Source organism: Urocitellus parryii, chromosome 13 (assembly GCF_045843805.1).
Source record: "Urocitellus parryii isolate mUroPar1 chromosome 13, mUroPar1.hap1, whole genome shotgun sequence".
Taxonomy (NCBI): domain Eukaryota; kingdom Metazoa; phylum Chordata; class Mammalia; order Rodentia; family Sciuridae; genus Urocitellus; species Urocitellus parryii.
The window spans coordinates 30,600,538-30,623,190 of NC_135543.1; the positions used below are offsets into that span (position 1 = coordinate 30,600,538).

The window sequence follows — 22,653 nt, forward strand, 5'->3', positions numbered from 1 at the left end:
CAGAGAACAAAAAAAAAATACTAGAGTAAATGAATAAAGTATAGAATACATTCATAGGAAAATGATGCCCAAAGTATGAAAGTATGATTACCCTTATTAGAAAATGTGAATGGGCACAATTTAATACTGAGTATAGCATTTTCATTCATTAATAAAACATGATCTAATGTAAATAGGTAAAATGTTAACATTTGTTATAAATGACTGGTGAGTAATGGGCACTTGTTACATAAACATCTCTATTTTTGCATGACAAATATACTTGCTAATATTTGTAGGAATCATAAACATTATATTTACATACTATACTAATAAGATTGATTTGCTCATTGCTGAAAATTATTCTATCCACTAAGCTTTAGTTACACTAGCAGCACAATACTTTGTTTTTAACAGTATGTATTATTTTTTAGATACCTTTGCTATAAATGATTAGCTTTAAAGAATTAAAATAATTTTTTAAGTAAGCTTCTTACAGAACTATGCACTGCATGACACACTACAGTATAATAACCACTCAATTAACACTTTTTTGACTTATAACTTTATGTGTAAAATTTTGATCCTGTAGTGGGGGAAAAGATTTCTCACCCATCACAAGTTTCATGGCTACATAAAAAAAAACATATTAGCTTGGTGTGGTGGCATAGGCCTATAATTCCCAGTTAGGGTGGAGGCTGAGGCAGCCTGGGAAACTTTGCAAGACCCTATCTCAAAAATAAAAAAAACTCTGGGAATATAGCTCAGTGGTAAATTGCTCTTGGGTTAAACTACCAGTGGCCCCCCAACACCCGCCCTAAAATATTAACAAAGGAATATAATTTTATTTATAATATGTAATATAATGCTTTATGCAACACAGGAGCCTGCAGAATATGAAGATACTAAGAAACAGAAAAAACTGTATATATCTTATCTTAAATATGATACAAAATGGAATAGTTGTATAGAAATATGATTAGACAAACAAAAACGGGTATGATCAAATGGAAACGAAATGAAGGAAGCTGAATCTCTGTTCAGGTTTTTCTTGGCATCATTGTGTGACATTTCTTTTTCACAGGTTTAGAATAGGCCCACTCTGAAATGGTGGTCTTATGAACTATTTTTGGCCAGAGAATTCTTTTACCACCTGCTTTAGCACAGAATGGTAGGAGGTCAGAGAGAGACTTTCCTGTTTCTGCTATTTTTTGAAATGCCATATTTTGTTATTAAATCTCATCAAATCCATCTCACATTTTTGGACAGCCATATTTTCAAAAAAATAAATAATTCTGATTAACAAAAATGTCACATAACCTGTTTCCAAAAAGCTGAAAAAAATTGATACTATATTAAGTTATGGAGACAAAAAAGTATCATTGTCATGTTGTTATGATAACTCAAATAATATGAATAATCTACTTCTTTGAAAACAAACACTACTTTGTTTCTCTAGCTGGCTTTGATTTGAGGCCACTGTGGAAATTTTCCAATTAGTAACACTATGAAATAGTGTTAGTAATCATAATCATCAAAGTATAAAAATCTATTTCTTGAAAAATATCAACCAATATTAAACATAAATTTTAGCCAATCCCAATTTTTCAATATTATATTATTTAAATTCCAAGTTCACGTTGAAATTGATGACTTCACATTATTGATAAAACATCAGAAAATAAAAAAAAACTTATAATACTCTTTTAAGAAACAATATGCTCAAATGCTTTTTAAAAAATATTTACTTAACTGAAACCATAATAAACAACTAGAGAACTCTAGTCTAAAATAAAAATGACTAAATATGATGCTTTTGTTCTTTGCTTTTATCATGAAATGAATTGCTTTATGTTTTAAAACACAATATTATAAAGATAGCTGGTAACAACAGGGAACTCTCGGGACTTCCTAAAATAAACAGAGATGGATCTAATAAGCAGCAGAAGAAAACTGCTTAACTAGCCAAACAAACTGCCTCACTCAATTTGACAAATACTGCTAGAACTTTCATAAATGACTTTTGAACATTCTGTAGTCAAGGAAAAGTGAACATATGACAGACATCAGATAAATGGATTTAAAATAAACATCGAAAAGATCCTGAATATAATAGATTGAAACAACAAAAAAAGCAACATTTGAAATAGAAGAGTCATTGATTACAGCTAAAGAAATTTTCATCAACCAATATTTCCTGATAGATGAGTTTTAGTCAATAAAAAGAAATTCAATGATTAAAAAATAGGACATGCCAAAAAGTAGTGTGGTAAATAATCTATTTTTTGCTGAAGAAAAAATTAATTTTTATTGAATAGTGCTGGCTGAAAAAAATGAATAAATGGGAAAAGTCAATGTGCTATTGAGAAGAAAAAAGAAAGAGAAAAAGAATTTTGATAAAAGTATACTTTTCCAAAATGGTTTAATAATAAAATATTTATATTAAAATTCCTCATTGTTTGCTAATGATGTATAAAATTAGGAAAGATTACTCTCATTTGGTTCAGTCAGAGGTACCTAATATTGTTCAAAGTCAGATATATTAGAAATTAGAGCATTAAGGTGCTCTTTATAATTTTACAAACACCAGATCAATTCCACCTCTGAGAGTGCCAACACTCAAGAGATTTTTATACTTCTGTAAGTTGAAAATCATATCATATTGATATCTAATATCATCTTATGTTACCTTTGGATAAATAGTATGCTTTATTTATTGTTTTCCTTTCAATGATTTAGATAATGAGAAATTAATTCAGATAAGAACCTTCAACTCCACTGCTGTTCCTCCCATCTCTTGCTAGAATTCAAGATAAAATACCTGTGGAAAACTGACTACATGATGGCTTTCCTTTGATGTCCTTTCTCTTTTTTTATATAATTTTAAAATTGGTTTTAATTAGCTATACATGACAGTAGAATGCAATATGATACATCATACATAAATACTGTTCTCTTTTCAGGCTGAGTTAAAGAAGTCTCTACCCCTCTGACACAGTAACAAAACAAAAAAACATAATCCAAGGTATGGATGGAAAGGAAAAAAAGTGGCTATTTTCTCCTATATGATATTATAGTCTCTGCATTTTTCTCTTGGGAGTGCCATTAGTCTTATTTTAAATGTTAAATGAACAAAGAGCAAGCAAGGCTTGTAGTAATAAACTATCTCTCTAGATATGGTATCCTCTTCCTGAGACGTGGGCAGGAACAAGGCAGGGAGGAGAACAAACTGGATTCAGACAACTTGAGAGACTAGTGCATTCTAAAATTTGAAAAAAAAATCATACAAAAGGCCTCTTAGTTTTTATTACTTAATAATTCACAGGCTGAGACAATAAGGGGAAGTGAGTTGCTAAAACCCTAAACTTTTTTTATATATGAAAAGTAAACATGATATCTGAAGATGTACAAAAATTACCTTTTTCACAGTTTTATCTGGTTCAAGAGCAATATCTGGAATGTTTGCATCAACCATCAAAGAAAACAAGTTCAAAATCAGATTTGAATACCTAAAGGAGACCAAGAAAAAAAAGAAAAACACAGCGATGAATTAGAATCTGGCATTTCTTTACCATATTAAGAACATTTCTGTAAGTAGTGGTATTTGGATCTTTATAATGATTAATACTACTTCAGACTTTTCATTAGCTGTCTCAATAAAAAACAAGCCTTGAAAACAATCTTATCTTTGGGTGTTCATACAGTACCATTCCTAGGTCACTATAAAGTAGAATTTTAGAGTAACTGTCTAATAATGACATTCTTTTCATTGTTAAGGAAGTACATTCTTTTTAGACAGGACCTGAGAGGCATGCTAATCCTATTTAATTAGTACTTTATAATACTGAAGATCTGTTTTTGTTAGATGATAACTATTGGCTCTCCTAAGATTACTTCATTGTATCATGGCAAAATGAATGAGAGGGAAATAATTTCATTCCATGAGTCACACATTAGTATTCAGGGGTATGAATCATAATTTCAGGAACTACAGTGATTGGTTTGAATATAAGTAGTTAGTTTGAATATAAGTAGTTAGTAGTGGTTTGAACATAAGTGGTTAGTAGTCTACTGCTTTGAAACTGGTTAAGATATCTAATATTTTTGAATATGCTTGCCTCTAACAAAAACTAAGACTTTACTAATTCTCAAACTCTTCCTTTTTCCTTGAACAAGGAGAAAGGATGCTACTTATTCCAAATGCACATGTGGAGCCTTAGAGAAGTCTTAGTCTGCTCTGGACACACCCTGGCTCCTGCTCTACAACACTCTCTCTTGGAGCATTTATGTCCTAGGTGGGCCCTTCTTATTAGTTTGCTTGTGATAAAAAGGAATTCAAGTTTGAAAGTGAGGATAGACATGAGCACAAGAAGTTTTGGTTTTAAGCAATGAAGTTTTTAGCAGCTATTTTCAGAGAAAGTATCAATACAAGTGCCTTGCTTTGTCTTCTCTAGGGGACAGAGGTCGGAGTCTCAGTATGTAGTATCTTTTTTTTTAATATTTAATTTTTAGTTGTAGTTGGACACAATACCTTTATTTTTAGTGGTGCTGAGGATCAAACCCAGGGCTTCACACATGCTAGGCAAGTGCTCCTCCGCTGAGCTACAACCCCAGGCCTCAGTATGCAACATCTTTATCCTAGTCACCTACCTCTCTATAATAAAAAATGCACGAGCTGTTACAACTGTTTAATACTTGAACTTGAATACAATATGGCTATCTATGTATGGTTTTAAAAATTACCTATTTTATCATTATTTCTGAATTTTATATTGCCTATGAAAATCAAGAGGGACTAAAATGAAAACTTCTAACTTGATGTAGTTTTGTAATCAAATTGGTCCTAATCCACTTATACTTTTAAAAAGTTATAATAACAACTAAACAGCTTTAAACTACCTTTAAATTACTGATTTCCTGTGGGAACTGATAAGAGCATACTGCAGATATCCCATTTCTGCTCACACAATTTTATTCATTTACCCAACAAATACAATATATATTATTTTAGGCACTAGGGATATAGTAGTATACTGAATAAACAAGATTCTCACATTCATGAAATTTAAACTGTGGAGGAGGGTGGAGTCTCACATGATAAATTGATAAAGATACTTTTGTGTCTGGTTTATAAGTAAAATGATTTTTAAAAGGAAAACCACCCAGGGAAATGGGTCAGAAATTGATAGGGTTGGGGAAAAGGAGCATCCTAAAGAACTATGTTTTACTCCAAATGCACTGAGAAGCAATTGAGTTTGAAAAGTAGGTGATATACTCTGATATGCATTTTAAAAAAATCTCACCCTGGTCATCTTGTGGGGAGTATGAATGGAGGTAGGGAAACCTTAACAAAAACTTCCAGGTGAAAAAGACACAACATACAGGCTACTGGACTATATTTTGGGGATATAGTAGACCATACTACTGCTTAGTTCAACGGAGGTAGGGTGAGAAGACAGAGGAACAGAATGTTGCCAAGGAGATAGCTTAAGTAACTGAGAGTTACCCATCAAAACAGGAAAGTCTGAATGGAGGAAAAACAGGTTTTTAGTTAAGAAATCAAGAATTTCATTTTATACACACTGAGTTTAAGATGTCCACAAGTCTTAGGACAAAGATCAAGATAGGCTGCCAGATAAACATCAAGGGGTTACCAGGGCTGATTGTATGAGCTGGAAGCCATCAGCAGGGGATTCATGCTTAAAATTCATTGGACTGGATTAAAATGGGTAAAGAAAGACTTCAGTGGAAAGAAAAGATCTAACACTAAACCCTCTATAAAGTTAATAAAACTTCTATACAGTTCAATATGCAGAATGTAAGGCAAAAGGAAGAATAAATCAGTGAAGAAACAGGACTGTGCAGTAGGCAAAACAAAAACAGAGAAGTGGATTACAACAAATCTAAGGAACAAGGAGGTCAATTGTGTCAAAAGTTGCTAGGAAATAAAAATGGCTACTGTATTTGGTATAACTAATAATTCACTTTGATAAAAGTATTACTAGCATAATAGAAATGAAAGCCTTATGCAGAAGGCAGAAGAAATAAAAGGGGCTACAAAGGAGGTTAGTGGAGAGAGAACGCAGGTTTGCTATGAAGGAGCATGAAGAAAGACAGCAAAGTCATGTTCAGCAATAATCCTGGCCTCTCCCACTCAATGCCAGTGGCACTAATCCAGCTGTGACTACTAAAAATGTCTCCAGACATTATCAAAATGTGCCCTCCAGGGTAAAGGGAGTTCAAAATAGCCCCAAACTGACAACTAGTGATTTAAAACCCAGTGGTGAGAACATGATTATTGTTGGGATTTTCTTCAGTGGCATAGAATTGTCCCTCTGGACACATGACCAGAGCTGGGATTTTGGCAGATGAAGAAACAGCACTAGATAAAATTGCCAGATGGGATTTAGAGGGAAGGACAGTAAGAGTGATTGTATTCTTAGGCAATAAAATTTAGGGGGAAAGGGAAACAAAAAGACAACATGAGGTAGATGTATACACAGTGGTGGTAGACTAATGAGACAACATCATCAGTGAAGTAGAAGAATTACAGAAAGCAAGGCTCATCTAAAAATATGCTGAGAAATAGGGAACAGTGGCACGTGTCTGTAATCCAAGCTATTCAAGTGGCTAAGGGGGAGAGAATGGCTTGAGCCGAAGAGTTTAATGCCAGTCTGGGCAACATAGTGACACCCTGTCTTAGAAAAAGAATAAAAAGGATTAAAAAAAAAAAAAAACTAAAAAGAAACAAAGTTTTGCTTAGAGTATGAAATTAGGGATTAAGATTTTAGAGAGAAAAATTTTCTAATATTGATTAAAGAGAGTGGCCAAGGCAGACTCTATAAATGAGAAAGACAAGCCCCAAAAGACTAGCTCTATGTGGATGCTGAAGCCACAGCAGGAGTCATGAAGATGACAATGAAAGTTTTCACACAATGACAGTGCTGCAGAGGTAGGCAGATGGACACAGTATATGTATCTGACAGTGTCATCTTTAATAAAAGGTTCTGTCAATGCTTTCCAAATGAAGAAATGGGTTGAAAATATTAACAGGGAGCAAAAGGGGCACCAAGCCCTTCTCTTAAGAAAATAAAGATCCATTTGAGAGGGCCACAATGGAGGTGGTAGTAGAGTACAGCTAGCCATTTCATACTATGCGATTTAAAAAAAAGAAAAAAAAGAAGAAGATGATGCTCTCTCAACTAACCCTTGATTATTCATGCTCTGCTTTGTTATTTTATAGTTTCTTCCCATCTTTTTATGGGGAAATCCTTAGGAATCTACCATACACAGGAAGGAAATATAAGAATCAATTTTTAAAGTGATATATCAGAAGTTCTCAAACCTGGCTGCTCAGGGTTTTTTAAACATATTAAGGCCTGATCCTCATCCCGGGTCAATTAATTCTGAGGAGGACCTGAACTGTTCTCTCCTCAATACCCCAGAACCACAAGTAATTTAATGAAGAGTGAAGACCTACGTTAAAACACGTGACTTTAGCATAATGTGTGTTTCTTTTATGGCTGTTGTCATTAACTTGCATTTTCTACTTAAGTAAAAATACCTAAAATAAAAAGTATGGGGGCTGGGGCTGGGGCTCAGTGGTAGAGGGCTTGCCTAGCTTATGCGAGCACTGGGTTCGATCCTCAACACCACATAAAAAAATAAATAAATAAAATACAGGTATCATGTCCAACTAAAAAAATATTTTTAAAAAATAAAATACAAAGTATGTATTTAAGTAGGACATTCATTTAATCTTCTACTCAGCAAAATATGACTAAGGAATACAAGAAATCATTAAAATCAGTATTCAAAGACAAAAGATTAAAGTTAAAATATGATAGGGTAGGAAATTATGCAAAATTGAGTCTAGACATAGACTGAGGTTATAAAAGGAATAGGTCTGCTATAGTGTTCAAGGAAAACATACCCTATTTCTTATCTATTTTATATCAATCATTATGCTACCCACTAGTTAAATACAGATGGCTTAAATTTTTCAGGAAAAACCTTTAGTGTCAAAAAGTACATTTAATTACATGATGTAAAGATCATTCACTACATTTGAGGTCTAATTCTCCTATAATTAATCATTTTGCATGGGACAAACATTAGCTGAATTATGTAAAAATATTTAATAAGTATACTACTCCAAGAAGTAGAAACACTATAGTTAATGGAGAAAAGTGGGGAGACCAACAAATTCATTGATGTTCAATGATTCATCAAACATTCTTTGAGACAATATAAGAGTCTTACTTCATATAGTTAAGTGAATTCCTAATTTCTGCATTGGATGTTTTTACCCCTTTTGAGGTAAAAATGCAAAGCCATCTTTGCATCATTTGTGTCTATCATGCTATTTGCATAAACATGGGTTAGGAAGAAAAGCTATATTCTCCTTGAACACATAAGATTTAAAAATGTTTCAGCATTAGAATTGTTGCCATGAGAATTAAAAACTAGTGCAATATGTACTAATTTATAAGAGATGGTAAAATATTCTGTTGAATGAAAATCACCACACCATTAAATGCGTTCTCTCCTCTACACAACTGTAAACATTCATAGACTTAGTTCAAAAGGCATCCCAACAAACTTTTGACCATCTGGTTAAATTCTTATATTCCAAAGGCTTTTTTTAAAAATATTTTTTTAGTTGTACGTAGACACAACACCTATATTTATTTATTTATTTATTTTCACATGGTGCTGAGGATTGAACCCAGTGCCTCTCACATGCTAGGCAAGCACTCTATCAATGAACTACAACCCCAAACCCCCAAAGGCTTTTTATGAAGAGAAAAAAAATACATAAAGTTAATAAAAATTTTAGTAAGAAAAAAAAAAGTAAAGTCATGTTTGTTAAATTCAGGACATGTCTGATGATTAGTTAAAAATGACAGTATCTGCCAGGCATGGTGGTACAGACCTATAATCCCAGTAGCTTGGGAGGCTAAGGCAGGAGGATCGTGAGTTCAAAGGGAACCTCAGCAAAGTGAGGCACTAAGCAACTCAGTGAGACCCTGTCTCTAAATAAAAACTACAAAATAGGTCTGAGGATGAGGCTTCGTGGTCTAGTGCCCCTGAGTTCAATCCCCAACCCTCAACCCCCACCTCTGGCAAAATGACAGGATCATTTGACTCTAATGGTATTTCCAACCCAACTATATAATTTTCTTAGTCCAAAAGAAAGGTTTTTAAATAAATAAACCATACTCTAAAAAATAAGTATTAGCCAGGTGGATGGGGCACACCTATACTTGTAGTTACTTAGGAGGCTGAGGGAGGATGATCCAAGTTCAAGGCCAGGCAACTTAGCAAGACACTGTCTTAAAATTAAAAAAAAAAAAAAAAAAAAAGGACCCAGGATATAACTCAGGAGTAGAACATTTGCTTGGCATGTGAGAGACCCAGAGTTAAATCACCAGTGCTGGTGGAGGGTGGGGCAGCGTTTATCAAACATATTAGAGTCTACCTGATCTTAAATGACAGGAAAATTTTAAAAAGAAAAGAACAATTCTCATGAAAATCTAGCACAAGATTATTAAGATTAATCTCTTTGTGATATTTCTTTGTATTTAAGAAAGTTAACTTCATCTCCAGATTAATAACTTGCTTCTGTTTTCTCATTCTACTGAATTGTTACTAATCCATTATCAATGACAGTCTATAAAGCACATTGTTTTCCTTCTGCTTTCAGTAAGATAGAACACCTTTGACACTCTCTAGCTATCATTCCATAACATCCTGTCTGCCTCTTCACTGAAATCACCATGGTTCCATCTAGTTTTCTACAGGCTTTGACTATTTTAAATTACAAACCCCAGATATTTAAGTGGAACTCTCTTCTCTCTGAAAGTGTTATTGCATCACCAAGCAGAACAAAAAAACACTAATCATCTCATTTTTTTTTTTTTTAAGCATTGCTGGAGAGTAAAACTGAGTTATTCTGTCACCCAAAGTATAAATAAACCAGCTATTTGTAAAATGCACGGTGTAAAGTTTGTGACACATGAAAGAGTTTATAAAGTAAGTGCATTTAGCCCTTGCAAAAAGTGAAACCTGATTAATATAGTACTGCTATTCTTCTGAGACTAGCAGCATCAAAATCACTCAGGAACTTGACCTCAAAGCAAAGATTTTGGGGGTTTTCTTAAAATACTGAGAATTCTCATTCAAGAAACATACACTGACTGCCTATGTTTCAAGTCCAACACGAGTAACTGAGATTACAAAGAAAAACAAAACTGTAACGAAGCCAAATGCACAAGCAACTCTCTTCCTAATGATTAAATTTTCACCTGGAGAGTATGTGGGCATGTTTCCCACACTGGAATTTCCTGTTGGGCTAAAAAAATTCATTTTCCCACAGTTAGGTTAAAATACCCCTGGAGTCAAACAATCCTGTCATTTTTAACTAATCATAAGAACCATGTCCTGAATTTAATAAACATGACATTTTTTCCCTGATGATTCATTATTCAGTCTTATGCAAATCAGAATCAAGAAAGCAGAGACACTGAAGAAAAAAGAAGGGATAGAGAAAAAAAATCAACATTTTTATAGCAGAATGAGCGATGAGGCATTAAAAAAAGAGGAAATCATATATAACATTCACGCTTCAATCAATAAACAAAATTCTAAATGTTCCTGAAGAGCATTCAGAATTCAAATTGATAAAGGTGGTAAAGATCCAAATTAACTGAACTAATATCACTCTAAATAAGTTAAAGTCTTCATTCTTCAGACTCAAGCATGATGACTGAAACAATCCAGGACTGCCTTCAAGGAGATCTGAAAGGTATGAAGTGTCTCTAACCTTCTTTCTATCCTAGTACTGTCAAAATTGGCAAAGCATGTTCAGTAAGATGAGGTCATGCCCCTGACCTTGAAAGCTCCCTGTTTTCCTACACTTGCATAATGCCAACTTCCTAGTTGGCCAGATTTGGTAATATGATAATTAGTGGGAAAGCAAGAAATTGTATATCTTTCGCCTTTGATATCAGACTTTATCAAAATAGATGTCAAAATATAAATTAAGAAATACTGGGGGCTGGGATTATAGCTCAGTGGTAACGCACTTGCAGCTCACTGGTAAAGCACTTGCCTAGCTCATGTGAGGCACTGGGTTCGATCCTCAGCACCACATAAAAATAAATAAATAAGTAAACAAACAAAATAAAGTTATCATGTCTATCCACAACTAAACAATACTTTAAAAAATACTGTTTCCAGTATTTGAAAAAGAAAGTGATACTAATGATGCATTTGAATAACTTGTTCATGTGATCTATAAATACTAAAATTCTCTATATCAAGCAAATCCACTTACCTTCTAAGGTGGAGAAAAGCTGTGTAACACTGTTTCCGGAACTCTTGGTACTGCTCACTCTGTGTGCCCCCCATTCCTTCTACCATTTCTTTATTCAGCTTCATTGGAGGAGGAAGAGGCTTTGGATCTCGACCCAAAATATAACCAAAGTCTATGTGGAAGAGTTTACCTGGATGTAAATTAAAAACTTTATTTGTTTCCAGAATTACTTTTAAAACCCTGAAGATATGCCATACAATTGGTATAAACAGAGTCTCTTAATTAAAAGAAAAAAAAAAGTACTTCCAGATTTGAGAACACCCTTCAGAGTAAATTTTAGTCCATTTTAATTCACATTTGTTCTGATAAAATTAAACTCAAAATCATTCCACAGTAATTTAATTCAAAAATTTAAATCCTACTTTTCCAGATTGTCTTTTATTCTGGTATTTATTATGTCAAAGTCTGGACAACATTTTAAGGTATCAGCAAAGATAAGAATCTAGGGAGCAAATTTCCTATGACAATAAGTTAAAATGAACAGCTCTTAATGTGTAGAAGACCATTACTTTTATTTGAGTATTCTTGAGATGAATCTTTTCTTTATGACTACTCAAAAAAAGAAAGAAAAATCCCTCAATCTCAAATTATATGTGACTGTATGACCAATGTGATTCTACAATATGTATACTCAGAAAAATGAGAAATTGTATCAAAGTATATAAGTGCATTCTACTGTCATGTATAACAAATTAAAACAAATTAAGAAAAAAAAGAAAAAAGTATACAAATAAAAAAAAATTTCAAATTACATTGTTAGCTTCCTTTTCAACTATTTTTTTTTTCAGAACCATTTTCAACTAATCTGTGTCACTAATTAGCTTCAGACTAGGAAACCAAACACAGCATTCATGTCTGCCAAGCACTAAACACAGCTGTAGTTCCCGTTAAGAAAAAACCTACAGTAGTCATTAAATTCATACAGCAGGCATGCAAGAACATGGTAATTCACTTTAGAGGATGATTCACCACAGAATTCATAAAACATCTTGTAATTTACAAGTAGATATAAAGTATGGACACATTTTAACACAAAAAGTAACCTCATGGATCATACATTTAAGCTTTTCCAAGGCAGAGATTTAGGACTTAGGTGTGTTTAGTGCATTGCTTAGTGCCCAGCCTCAGAAGTTTCTGGCACATGATAGGCATTCATTAAATTAATTCACTTTAAAAGCTAACCAAAAAATTTCTCTAGGACAACCTACTTCTTTCTGTCTTGTAATATATTACAACCTGTTTCGTGTGGGAACTTAATGCTCCATTTTTATTTAAGGAACTTGAGTATTTCTCCCCTCAAAGCTACCAGCCAATAACTTTCCTTGTTCAATTGCATTTCCTAAATTTCTGAACAATTTTCCATCTTGCAAAATATTTTTACAAGTTGATTCTATCACTAAGATGTTAGTGATACCTTTCTCCCTACGACTTTGCCTGAGTTATCATTACTGTCATTAGGTGAATGTGAAACACATAAGAGAATGATAGGCATAGAACTGCCTCTGGTTATAAGGCAATGAAGTCCCAGGTCAATAGGGATGCACTGGCAGGTACTTGAAATCAGGACTGCAGTTGTCCTACTGTACAAAAGACATTTTTATATCTCAACTGATTAAGTGGCTTGACAAAGTTGCCTAACCTTTCTAACTCTTACTTTCTAAACTGAGAAACAGAATTATATTGCTAAACTATCTCATAAAGTAGAATTTAAAGGAAAAACAACTAATAGCACAGTACCTGGAACACAATAAACATCTAATATTAGTTTCTATTATTATTATTTATTCCAACAGAACTTTTTCAAAATTAAATCAAGCCATTTACTACCTCATGACCAGGTCTTTAAAAGTGGCTTACAAATATTTATATTACAAACCTCAAATACTACCTAAAAATTAAAATTCAGTACTTTGTCCAAAAATAAATATTAAAACAACCACTTTTAAAGCATTTGAATACACTAAATAGATATTTATATGTTCATTGTATCTGATGATCACAACTGCCAGAAACTAGTAAAACCAAATATTAAAGGGATAAACAACCTCACATTCACGGCAACTCCATTAGGTATTTTTTTTCACAAGAAAAATATAAATAATAAATTAAGCTGTACATTTTATATAACTTTGAAAGTTGAGTAGTTTTAAAAGTCTATTAGGTAATTATGACATTAACTTTAAGTAAAATTCTATATAAGATAGTAGCACTATTTTTAAACAAGAGTAAAGAAACTATGTTGCAACTTCTCTGGAATTTTACAAAAGTTGTGCCAAGTTTGGGACATGGGCTCCAAATAGAAAGAGAAATGATCTATGTATGAATATTCATCATAACAACTACCCCAAGGTCTATTACCTGCTGTAGAATAAGTACTAGCACACCAATTGCACAAATAACTAATTTTTCATTTATTCAAATCATCCATTTTTTCTTTTCTTTTTTAAATGTATTTATTTCTAACTGATTCCAGGTTAAATTGACCCAATTTGACCACTGGTCAAAATCTTCCAATAACTAGTTTTTTAAAAAAATGAATATTCCTAGTATAGTAAATGGCACATGGGGAGGTAAGATAGAGGGAATTACAAATAAAAATAAATAACAAGAAACTTATAGAATATAGAAACAAGGCTTTGTAAACAAAAACACAAAAAAAGTAGCAAATGCTTAGCTAAACAGTCCTCTAGCTTACATGTCTGTAGACATTGGTAAGCAGTTATTAATTAGGCTGCTATTTCACTTGTGCTTAACTCAACCCCTTAGCTAGGTACATTTGTACATTTACAAATAATTTTACCTTTCTCCCCAACTAACCTTTTAATGAGCCAGTAAAAGTTTTATAGTCAAGAATTAAGATTTACTTGTTATAGTCCTGAAACCTAAGATAATTTCTAAAATATAGGAGCACTCATTATATTTATTTTGCATTAAATAAATCTTAATGACCTCTTAATTCCACACTTTTAGCTAGGCAGCTTTTAATATTGCTGATACCAGAAATTTTCTTCTAGAAATGATATAGTTCTTTGTATTTGGAGGAGGGTGGTAACCAGGGATTGAATCTAGGGGTCCTCAACCACTGAGCCACATCCCCAGACCATTTTTATATTTTATTTTGTGACAGGGTCTTACTAAGTTGCTTAAGGCCTCACTAAGCTGCTGAGGCTGGCTTTGAAATTGTGCTCCTCTTGCCTCAGCCTCCCAAGCTGCTGGAATTACAGGTGTACACCACCATACCTGGCTTAGAAATGATACACTTTGTAAGAAAATTTTTCTTTATTTTCATCATGATCTATAATAAAATTAACAGATACCAAGTATGGATCATCTGAATGATCAGTATTTAGTATCCCCTATGATTTCAGTGTTTGGGGGTTGGTATCAAATGGCAATACTATTGCTGCCAGCTAATACTAACAAAGTAGAAACAGAATTAGTTATAAGGATACTCCTAGACATAGGATGGGGGTTATATCCCCACAAACCTACTGTAAGCTGAAAACACTATCAGTTAAACATGCATTTATTAAACTTAATCTACAAAATATCACAACTTAGCAACTCAGTACATTGTAGAACACTGACTGTTTATTTGGCTCCCTGCCACTGTCCAGCATAATGAGAGTATTATACCACACACTGCCATTCAGGAAAAGATCAAAAGTAAAAATTCACAATGCAGTTTTTAGTGACTATGTATAATTTTCATACCATCATAAAGTTGAAAGATTCTAAGTAGGAGACTGCACCTTAAAATTATAGGACAGCATTCTGAACAAACACAGGTTTTAAAGTACAAGCACAGAAAAATAGTTTAAGAATTTTTATTTGGGGTGTGACACTGCAGCTCAAACTCACTCTACGCTATCTGCATAATATTCACACTGTGAATGACAATTTAGTTTCAAAAGCGTATCATCTGTCACATTAATGTTGCTGAAATTAAATTTTATCAGTTTATACTATTGATTTAATTTATAAATCTGATTTTACTTTACAGTTATGTGAAAGTAGATACACAAAAAAGTAACATCGGGTTTTATGTAGTACCTGATAAAATTTTCAAATGTCACTGTTGGGAGTTTCATATCCATTTTAGAGACCTATGTATCACTTACTACTAAAAAACTCCTTTCAGGGGCTGGAGGTTTAACTAAGTTGATAGAGTGAATGCTTAGCATGTGCAAAGTGCTGGGTTAAATGCCTATCATAAAAAAAAAAAAAATTAAAGAAGAGAGAAAAAGAGGAAACTCCCTTTCAAAATCCCCAAATGGGCTTCAGTAGTCTCTAAATACAATGAAATCAAATTTGGGGAGAGCCATATACTTCACCAAATTCTTTAGGGAAATTAAGACCATGATTCAAAAAATATGAAGAATAGTTTCAGGACAGGAATTTGATAACTCACTGAAAAAGTGACATCTCCTAGTTTCTTAAGGTCCAAGGGGTATGCTATCAATTTAATTTACTATGTGGTGGTGAAGTCTATGGTCTACTTCTGTGAAGGATTTCACAGCCGTTAACTAACCAGACACTCTCTGTCCAACTATGGCAAACACTTCTCTTAGTGCTTCATTCTCATTCTGGAGTTCTATTTTTACCTTTTGGTCACAGACCATTTTACCCTTCAAGAGGTAAAAAGACTGAGAAGTTAATAGCATTCTAAATATAGATAAACTCTCTTTGCTTTATATAATTATTTAAATAACATTTTTGTTACCCTTGTAATTCCTAATGATTCTCAGTACTTGAGCAGATAACCAATATGATCAGTCTTTGGTACAAAACTGCAGTATGTAACACATGGATTCCTTAATGGGTGTCATGCTTTTAACAGGAAATCTAGTCCAATGTTCTTTATTTCACTACAAGCCACTACTGGAATTTCAATGTTGCCTATGCATCATTGTTTATAAATGAAGGGTATATTTCTATCCTTCTTGTAAGAAAACTCTCAAATAACAGGATTATGGCTCAATCATAAGGCATAAAAGATTCAGTATCTATCAATAAAGTCACTGTTATGCTTTGCAAGTTCAAAGACCCATGTATTTTGAAAAGAAGCTATTAATGTTTTAAGAAAATGCATCCTCATACATACCAAAGAAAATGTGCTTTTAAAAGTTAATATCTGTAAACAAAACTTGTAAGGGTCTTAAAAATGTGCTCTATGATATAAAACATATTTAATTAAGCAATTTAAGAAGTGAGATCTTATCACCTTAAACCATGAAGAAGTAAATTATATATATAAAACAAAGCAATCACTGACTATAATCATCTCCCATTGTCACCAACTTTACATATGGAATGAGGGTGCTAATCAAATTTTCCTGTTATTTATATAAGTGACAGGAACTTATTTCTAAAATTGATTCAAGACATTTGAGGTTCTGGAATTAAAGAGAATAGACACTACTGAAATTAAAAATATTTTAAGGCTGGGTGCCTGGCACACACCTGTAATCCCAGAGATTTGGGAAGCTAAAGCAGGAAGATCACGAGTTCATAAGGTAGCCTCAGCAAATTAGTGAGACGCTAAGCCACTCAGTGAGACCCTGTCTCTAAATAAAATTCTAAAAAATTAAAAGGCCCTGGATTCAATCCCCCGCCCAAAAAATATTTAATGGTAGAACTTTATTTTACATTTCCAATATTTTTATTTCACATTCAACTGTTAAGAAGGCATTCTTATAAATACAAACTTAAGCTAGTGAACCAGGAGAAACAATACCTACTTGGACAGTGTACCTGACTATATAGTCTAGTTCTATTCAAAAATATACAATTTAAAATGTTATGTATTTTCATTTTTCCTACAGTCTTCAAGGCAATAAAAATGTATTCCTTGCGTTATTCCTATTTTTTTGGACAACCATTTGAATGTCTAAAGTAGCTGGCACCTACTGAAAATTTAAAAAAAAAAAAAGCAGTCTCTGATGAGCAATTCTAAGATATTTGTCTCAGACCCCTTTTATCCACTTAAAATTGAGGACCCTTACAAAGTTTTTTTTTAAATGTGGGTTATACCTATCAATATTTATTATATTTAACATTAAAACTGAGTCCTTAAAAACATGTAAAAATGTTTATTACATTTTAACAATTTGCTTTTTGTAAAAAATATCTTTAAAAATAAAAAGGAGGCACCGTCTTATATTCTACCTTAATAGGAGATATTATGAGCTGAATTCTCATATTTGCTTTTTTTAAAATTCTATTATGTTGTTTTGACTGCACTTAAAAAAAGTGAATATAGTCTCAAACAGATAAGTATTTTTAAAAGGAAAGATAATTTTAATAGCTTTTTCAGATAACTATGGGTAGTTTTCTTTGCTACAAAAACAAATTCTTAAGCCCTACCACATATTCTAAGTAGTTTCAAAAACTCTAAGGCTGCAACCCAGCAATCTGAATCTTAACAAACTCCTTAGGAGACTGTGATACAAACTGAAGTTTGGGGACTTCTGGTCTAATTTATACTGACTAATACAATTCACAATTTCAATTAGATTATTGTAGAGAAATCCTAATAGGATGAATAACCTAAATGATTTAAAACTCATAGTCAAGACTAATAGATATGGTATGTTCTACAACCTCATTACCTTAACATTTGACATGTTTTGTTTAAAATGGCATTACGAAAGCATTAACTTTTTATTAATCTAGTTTATGGTTACTACTCTACGGCACAACATTTAGTGCCATACAGCCATTAAAATTTTGCTTCACTAAAAGTTATTCATTGCAAAGCAACACAGTATTTACCTAGCATTAAAGAATGCATCATCTGATATAAAAATGTGTATTTAAAATTTTAATATTACAAATATAGTTTTACTCCAATGCCTGGATTAAAGTTTGCCACATAAAAGATGATTCGAAAGGAAGTAAACTGATTTCCCCAAATTACTAAATAAGCCTAAACATTAGTCCAACAACAATGCTTATTTCAGTTTTGCTGCAGTGTGTGCTTTTCCTTCTCTGCATTCCATACAAGCCCAACACTTTTTTCATGACTTAGCCTTGGATACTTTGTTCATGAGGAAACTTCTACCTCCTTAGTAATGCATGGTATTGCACCTTATTTTTTTTATTCCTTTTTAAGAGAAACAAACAAAAACAGTCCTTCTAACACAAACTTTGGGGGAAAAAAGGTACTTTTATAGAAACCATTTTCATCTTTCTCGTGATAGGGCTAAGACTGATTTTTTCGATACTGAATATCCAAGCAATTTCCAAAGAAGACATTTTAATGTCTAAAAGAAAATGATAAAATATGAATACAAGTCCTAATTGTTAAACATCTGAAGGGATGATCGATAAAGACAAAGTGTGGATAACATGTACCTGTGACTGATTCTCTTATGCATATGTTGACCATGAATAAACCAGTGAAATAAGTAATTAATAGTAAAGTTAAGAAAAAAATGTTTACATAGAAACCCCAAAGGATAAAAATGACATGAAAAACCTAGTTTCTGTATTCATTTTAAAAGTATTTGCCTACTAAATACTTCAGACTTTTTGAATTCCTTCCCTTAACATCCCAGAAAGTAAGAAAGCACATTAAGTGTGTGGTCTTATACTTTATGGTATATTTAATATACCAAATTCAATAATTGAAAATGCAAATAGCCAAAGAGGCATCGCTATCTGAAGAACAATGAAGATCTTTCTATGTAAGAATGTTTTAAATATTATAAACTATACTATACCCGAGGAAAAAATAAAACAAGCATAGTAAATATCAGTTTTAAAATACAAAGGTTTACTTTAAAATATAGAAAGAATAACATTAAATCAATAATCACATTAACTGTTTCTCTTATAAACCCTCCTACATTGTTAAAGTATTACTCAAAAGAGAATAAGGAAGTACCTTAAAGAAGTTTGGATTTTAAAGGGTAGGAGAAAGAAATTTTTAAAACATATTAATGATTTTCTTTTTTCTCAATTTATGAGTTCAAATAACTACATAAGCTAAAGAAAGAATGACAGACACCCTTATCTCATGGTGGTAAAATAAACAAACAATACCTAACAGCTAGCCCTTAAGGAGTGTGCTCTGCGCTCAGTACCAAGTAGAACTCTATTATGTAACCTCATTCAACCCTCATACTACCACCAAGGACAAGATTTTAGTATTCCTACATTTAAATCAAGAAGGAGATATGAAGTACTTTACCCCAAATCTCCCAAAATTTGACTTTAGAGCTTTAATACATTGTTTTGTGAAACTTTTTCTCAGAATTAAAAAAAAAAAAAAGTTACTCAATTTCACATAAAATTAAGAAAAGACAAAGAAAATCATGATAGGAGATCAAAATGATTTTTCTTTATTTTGAGCTTTCTGAGAAAGTCTCAAAAGCCTATTACTGTAAAGTTCCAAGAGAGATGTATTTTTATACATTCCACCTCTTCCAGATGGAAAACTCAAGAGCAAAGGGCCCATCCTTAGAATCTCAACTAATTTTCCGTTTAGTAAAGATCCCATTTCCCTGTGACTCTTTCATTTATTTGCATATTAACTCTATTATAAAGTATATTTAACATGAAAAATGAATATTTTTAATATTATACTGAACTTTTCCCCCCTCAAGTTCTCAAAAATAAATACAAAAATCTTTCTCAACAAGGTTGGGATAAATTCGAACGGTTTTTCATTAGGATCCTACTAAATTCAATTTCCCTGAAGAAACTTCTTTTAAGCTTTTTCTAAGAACAATTCTGGGGGGGGGGGGGAATCTATTTTTTCAATCCCTCTCTATAGTTTAAATTTGCAACTTATTTCCCAGAGAATGTTATAGTGATGCACTAATACATGAACTATTATGCACTCCAAATCTGTTTCAGGAAAACAATGTTATGATTGACCACATGGCAGTACATGGACAAAGGAATTTCCTTGCTTTTACTTTCACCGTGGGCACACAGCGCCCTCTACTGCACAAGCTAAAGAAATGTCCACCAAGCTAAAAGCATCCAAAACTAAATAAAGCAAGGGCAATAGAAATTTCTGGGAAATCTAAATTTAGACTCATAGTTTGCATTTTAGTGTATTACCTTTGTATATTTTTATATTTTCCACACGCAGTGAATCATTTTCTTTTGCACATGCCTAGAGCTCTTAGCTGGATTCTTTTCTGGCTCATCTATATTCACAGGACAGAACAGCTTGAAAAGGTCAAGTTCTCAAAAAGATATCAGTGAAACGAAATCTGGATATCTCCCTTCTCTGGTCTGTCTCTCATGGCAGGGTACAGGATGTGGATGATACAAAGGAACTCTAGTTAACTATTCACAACCAGTTTCATCCAAAGCTGAGTCACACTCCAAACCTTTCCATGCTGGCAAACGACAACTGTAGACAAAAGTATTTTATTTTGAAGAACGAGAGAAATGTTGCTTGATAAATTAAAAAATGCTCCATCAGTTATTGAGAGACTGGACAATCCAAACTTCTAAATTTTCATTATGCTCTAAAATCTGTGTTAAATGCATAATGTACCCCAAATAAACAATGAAAGATACTTTATAGTAATATGAGTTATTTTTAAGGGCACTGAAATATATTTTGTGCAATGAGCCACATTCAAATTTCACTTTGTCCAAGCTATACATTTTAATATTTATGTGTATTTATATCATATATATAACTAATATAACTTGAAATTGCTTTGAAATATAATCAGTAAAAGACAACAACAGAAATTTAAAAAATAAATTTTTAGAAGTTGAGGGATACATTACTCTTTTATTTTTCTGTCTTAATTTTGTTCAAACTAAACTGAGAATTTGAAAACTTTTTCCTTAGTAAGGAAGACTTAAGATGCTACCACATAATATAATTGGGTAAAATAATTACAGAGCAGCTAAGTAAACTGAACTAAAAGAAATAAAAAGAATGTGCCTCTTATCTAGCTACATTTTAAAGGAAGTTTTTGTTTTTTAAAGGCAAATTTGGAGCACCCTCTAGTGGAAACCTCATGTAATAAGCTTAAAACTTCTGTTTCTGAAATTTTATAACTAAATTTTCAAAAATGAAATAACAGAGAAGGTACACTAAGTAGACTCCTCTTTCCAAATCTTGCTCTTAAAATTACTCTGACCAAACAGGAGAGAAAGCACTTCCCAAAATCCAACAAAAAACGGTCTACTACTTGAAAATTTGATTACAATTTTCAAAAGAAATAAGCAGGATCCCTAAATATTTTAGAGGTAATGATTTCTACTCAAGAGAAAATCCCATTGTGGATAATAAAATAATTACATTGTAGAAATAAAGAGAATCATTTTGGTAGCTTGATTCTTGGTGGCTAAAAGATTCAACCAAAAAAGAACTAATGAAAAACAAAACAAAAATACTGTATGAAAATACCTTCCAAATTACAATTCTCTCCAAACATACTGTAATGTGTTTAAAAATATCCTTTGGTAAATTAGTTGAGAATCTCCATAACCACCTGGTTATGCTCCTTTGGTCTTGGTCATTAAAGGGACTGCCTGGTCTGGACAGATATGACATCACAAATGCAAACTCCACATAACATGTGGAGATGACTCTTCACATGTAATAATTTTAAATGAATACATGAAATGCTAGATTATGTGAATTAATAGGGTTATCATGTAACTAGGCTACATTTGATGAGTGACATTAAATTATGGCTACCATAACACAAAGGAATACTAAAAAAAATAAAATAAAATAAATTTTAAAAAAACTTTATATGAGATCAATTTAAAAAGCAATTTGGAAATCTATTTACTGCTGAAGGCTGAAACTTGGATTATCTGACCCAAAGAAGAAAAGCTACTTAGAAGAGATGAGATATTCATTCATTCATTCATTCATTCATTCAATACTGCTTTGCTAAACACTTTAAATACATGGTGTTCAAGGTTCTAGAGGCATGGTAGAATCATGAATAGACAAGGTCTCTGTTGTAAGAGAACTTGCACCCAGAAAGGGATATCTATCAGTCATGAGCTCTGTAAATACAAGAATTTCTGTCCTATTTATATTGCTGTCTTCAGCATCTAATAGCTGCTCAATAAATATTCTTTGGATTAAATAAAAAAATACCTTAAGTTAGTGATAGGTGATATAAAGAAAACAAGTCATACAGAGAGAATAATAGAGGATAAGGCATATATGTTATTAGAGAAGAAGTAAGGGGCTTTCTAAGGAAATACTATTAGAACAAGGCTGATAATCAATGTCAGTCCTGCAAAGATCAAAGAAAAGAACTTTCCAAAAAAGAGGAGAAACAAAGGTACCTGCTGTG

The 22,653-nt window shown here is 32.5% G+C and overlaps 1 protein-coding gene across 2 annotated transcripts in view; it reads right to left on the reverse strand.

Annotated features, from left to right (window-relative positions):
- Positions 1-22,653, reverse strand: part of Pik3c3 (phosphatidylinositol 3-kinase catalytic subunit type 3) — a 121,815-nt gene that overhangs the window by 17,360 nt on the left and 81,802 nt on the right. For both annotated transcript variants that reach the window (XM_026409522.2, XM_026409521.2), the window contains 2 exons: positions 11,318-11,486; positions 3,398-3,488 (listed from right to left, as the gene is read on the reverse strand). In XM_026409522.2, coding sequence (XP_026265307.1) covers positions 3,398-3,488; positions 11,318-11,486 — 260 coding nt within the window. The remainder of the gene's footprint in view (positions 1-3,397; positions 3,489-11,317; positions 11,487-22,653) is intronic.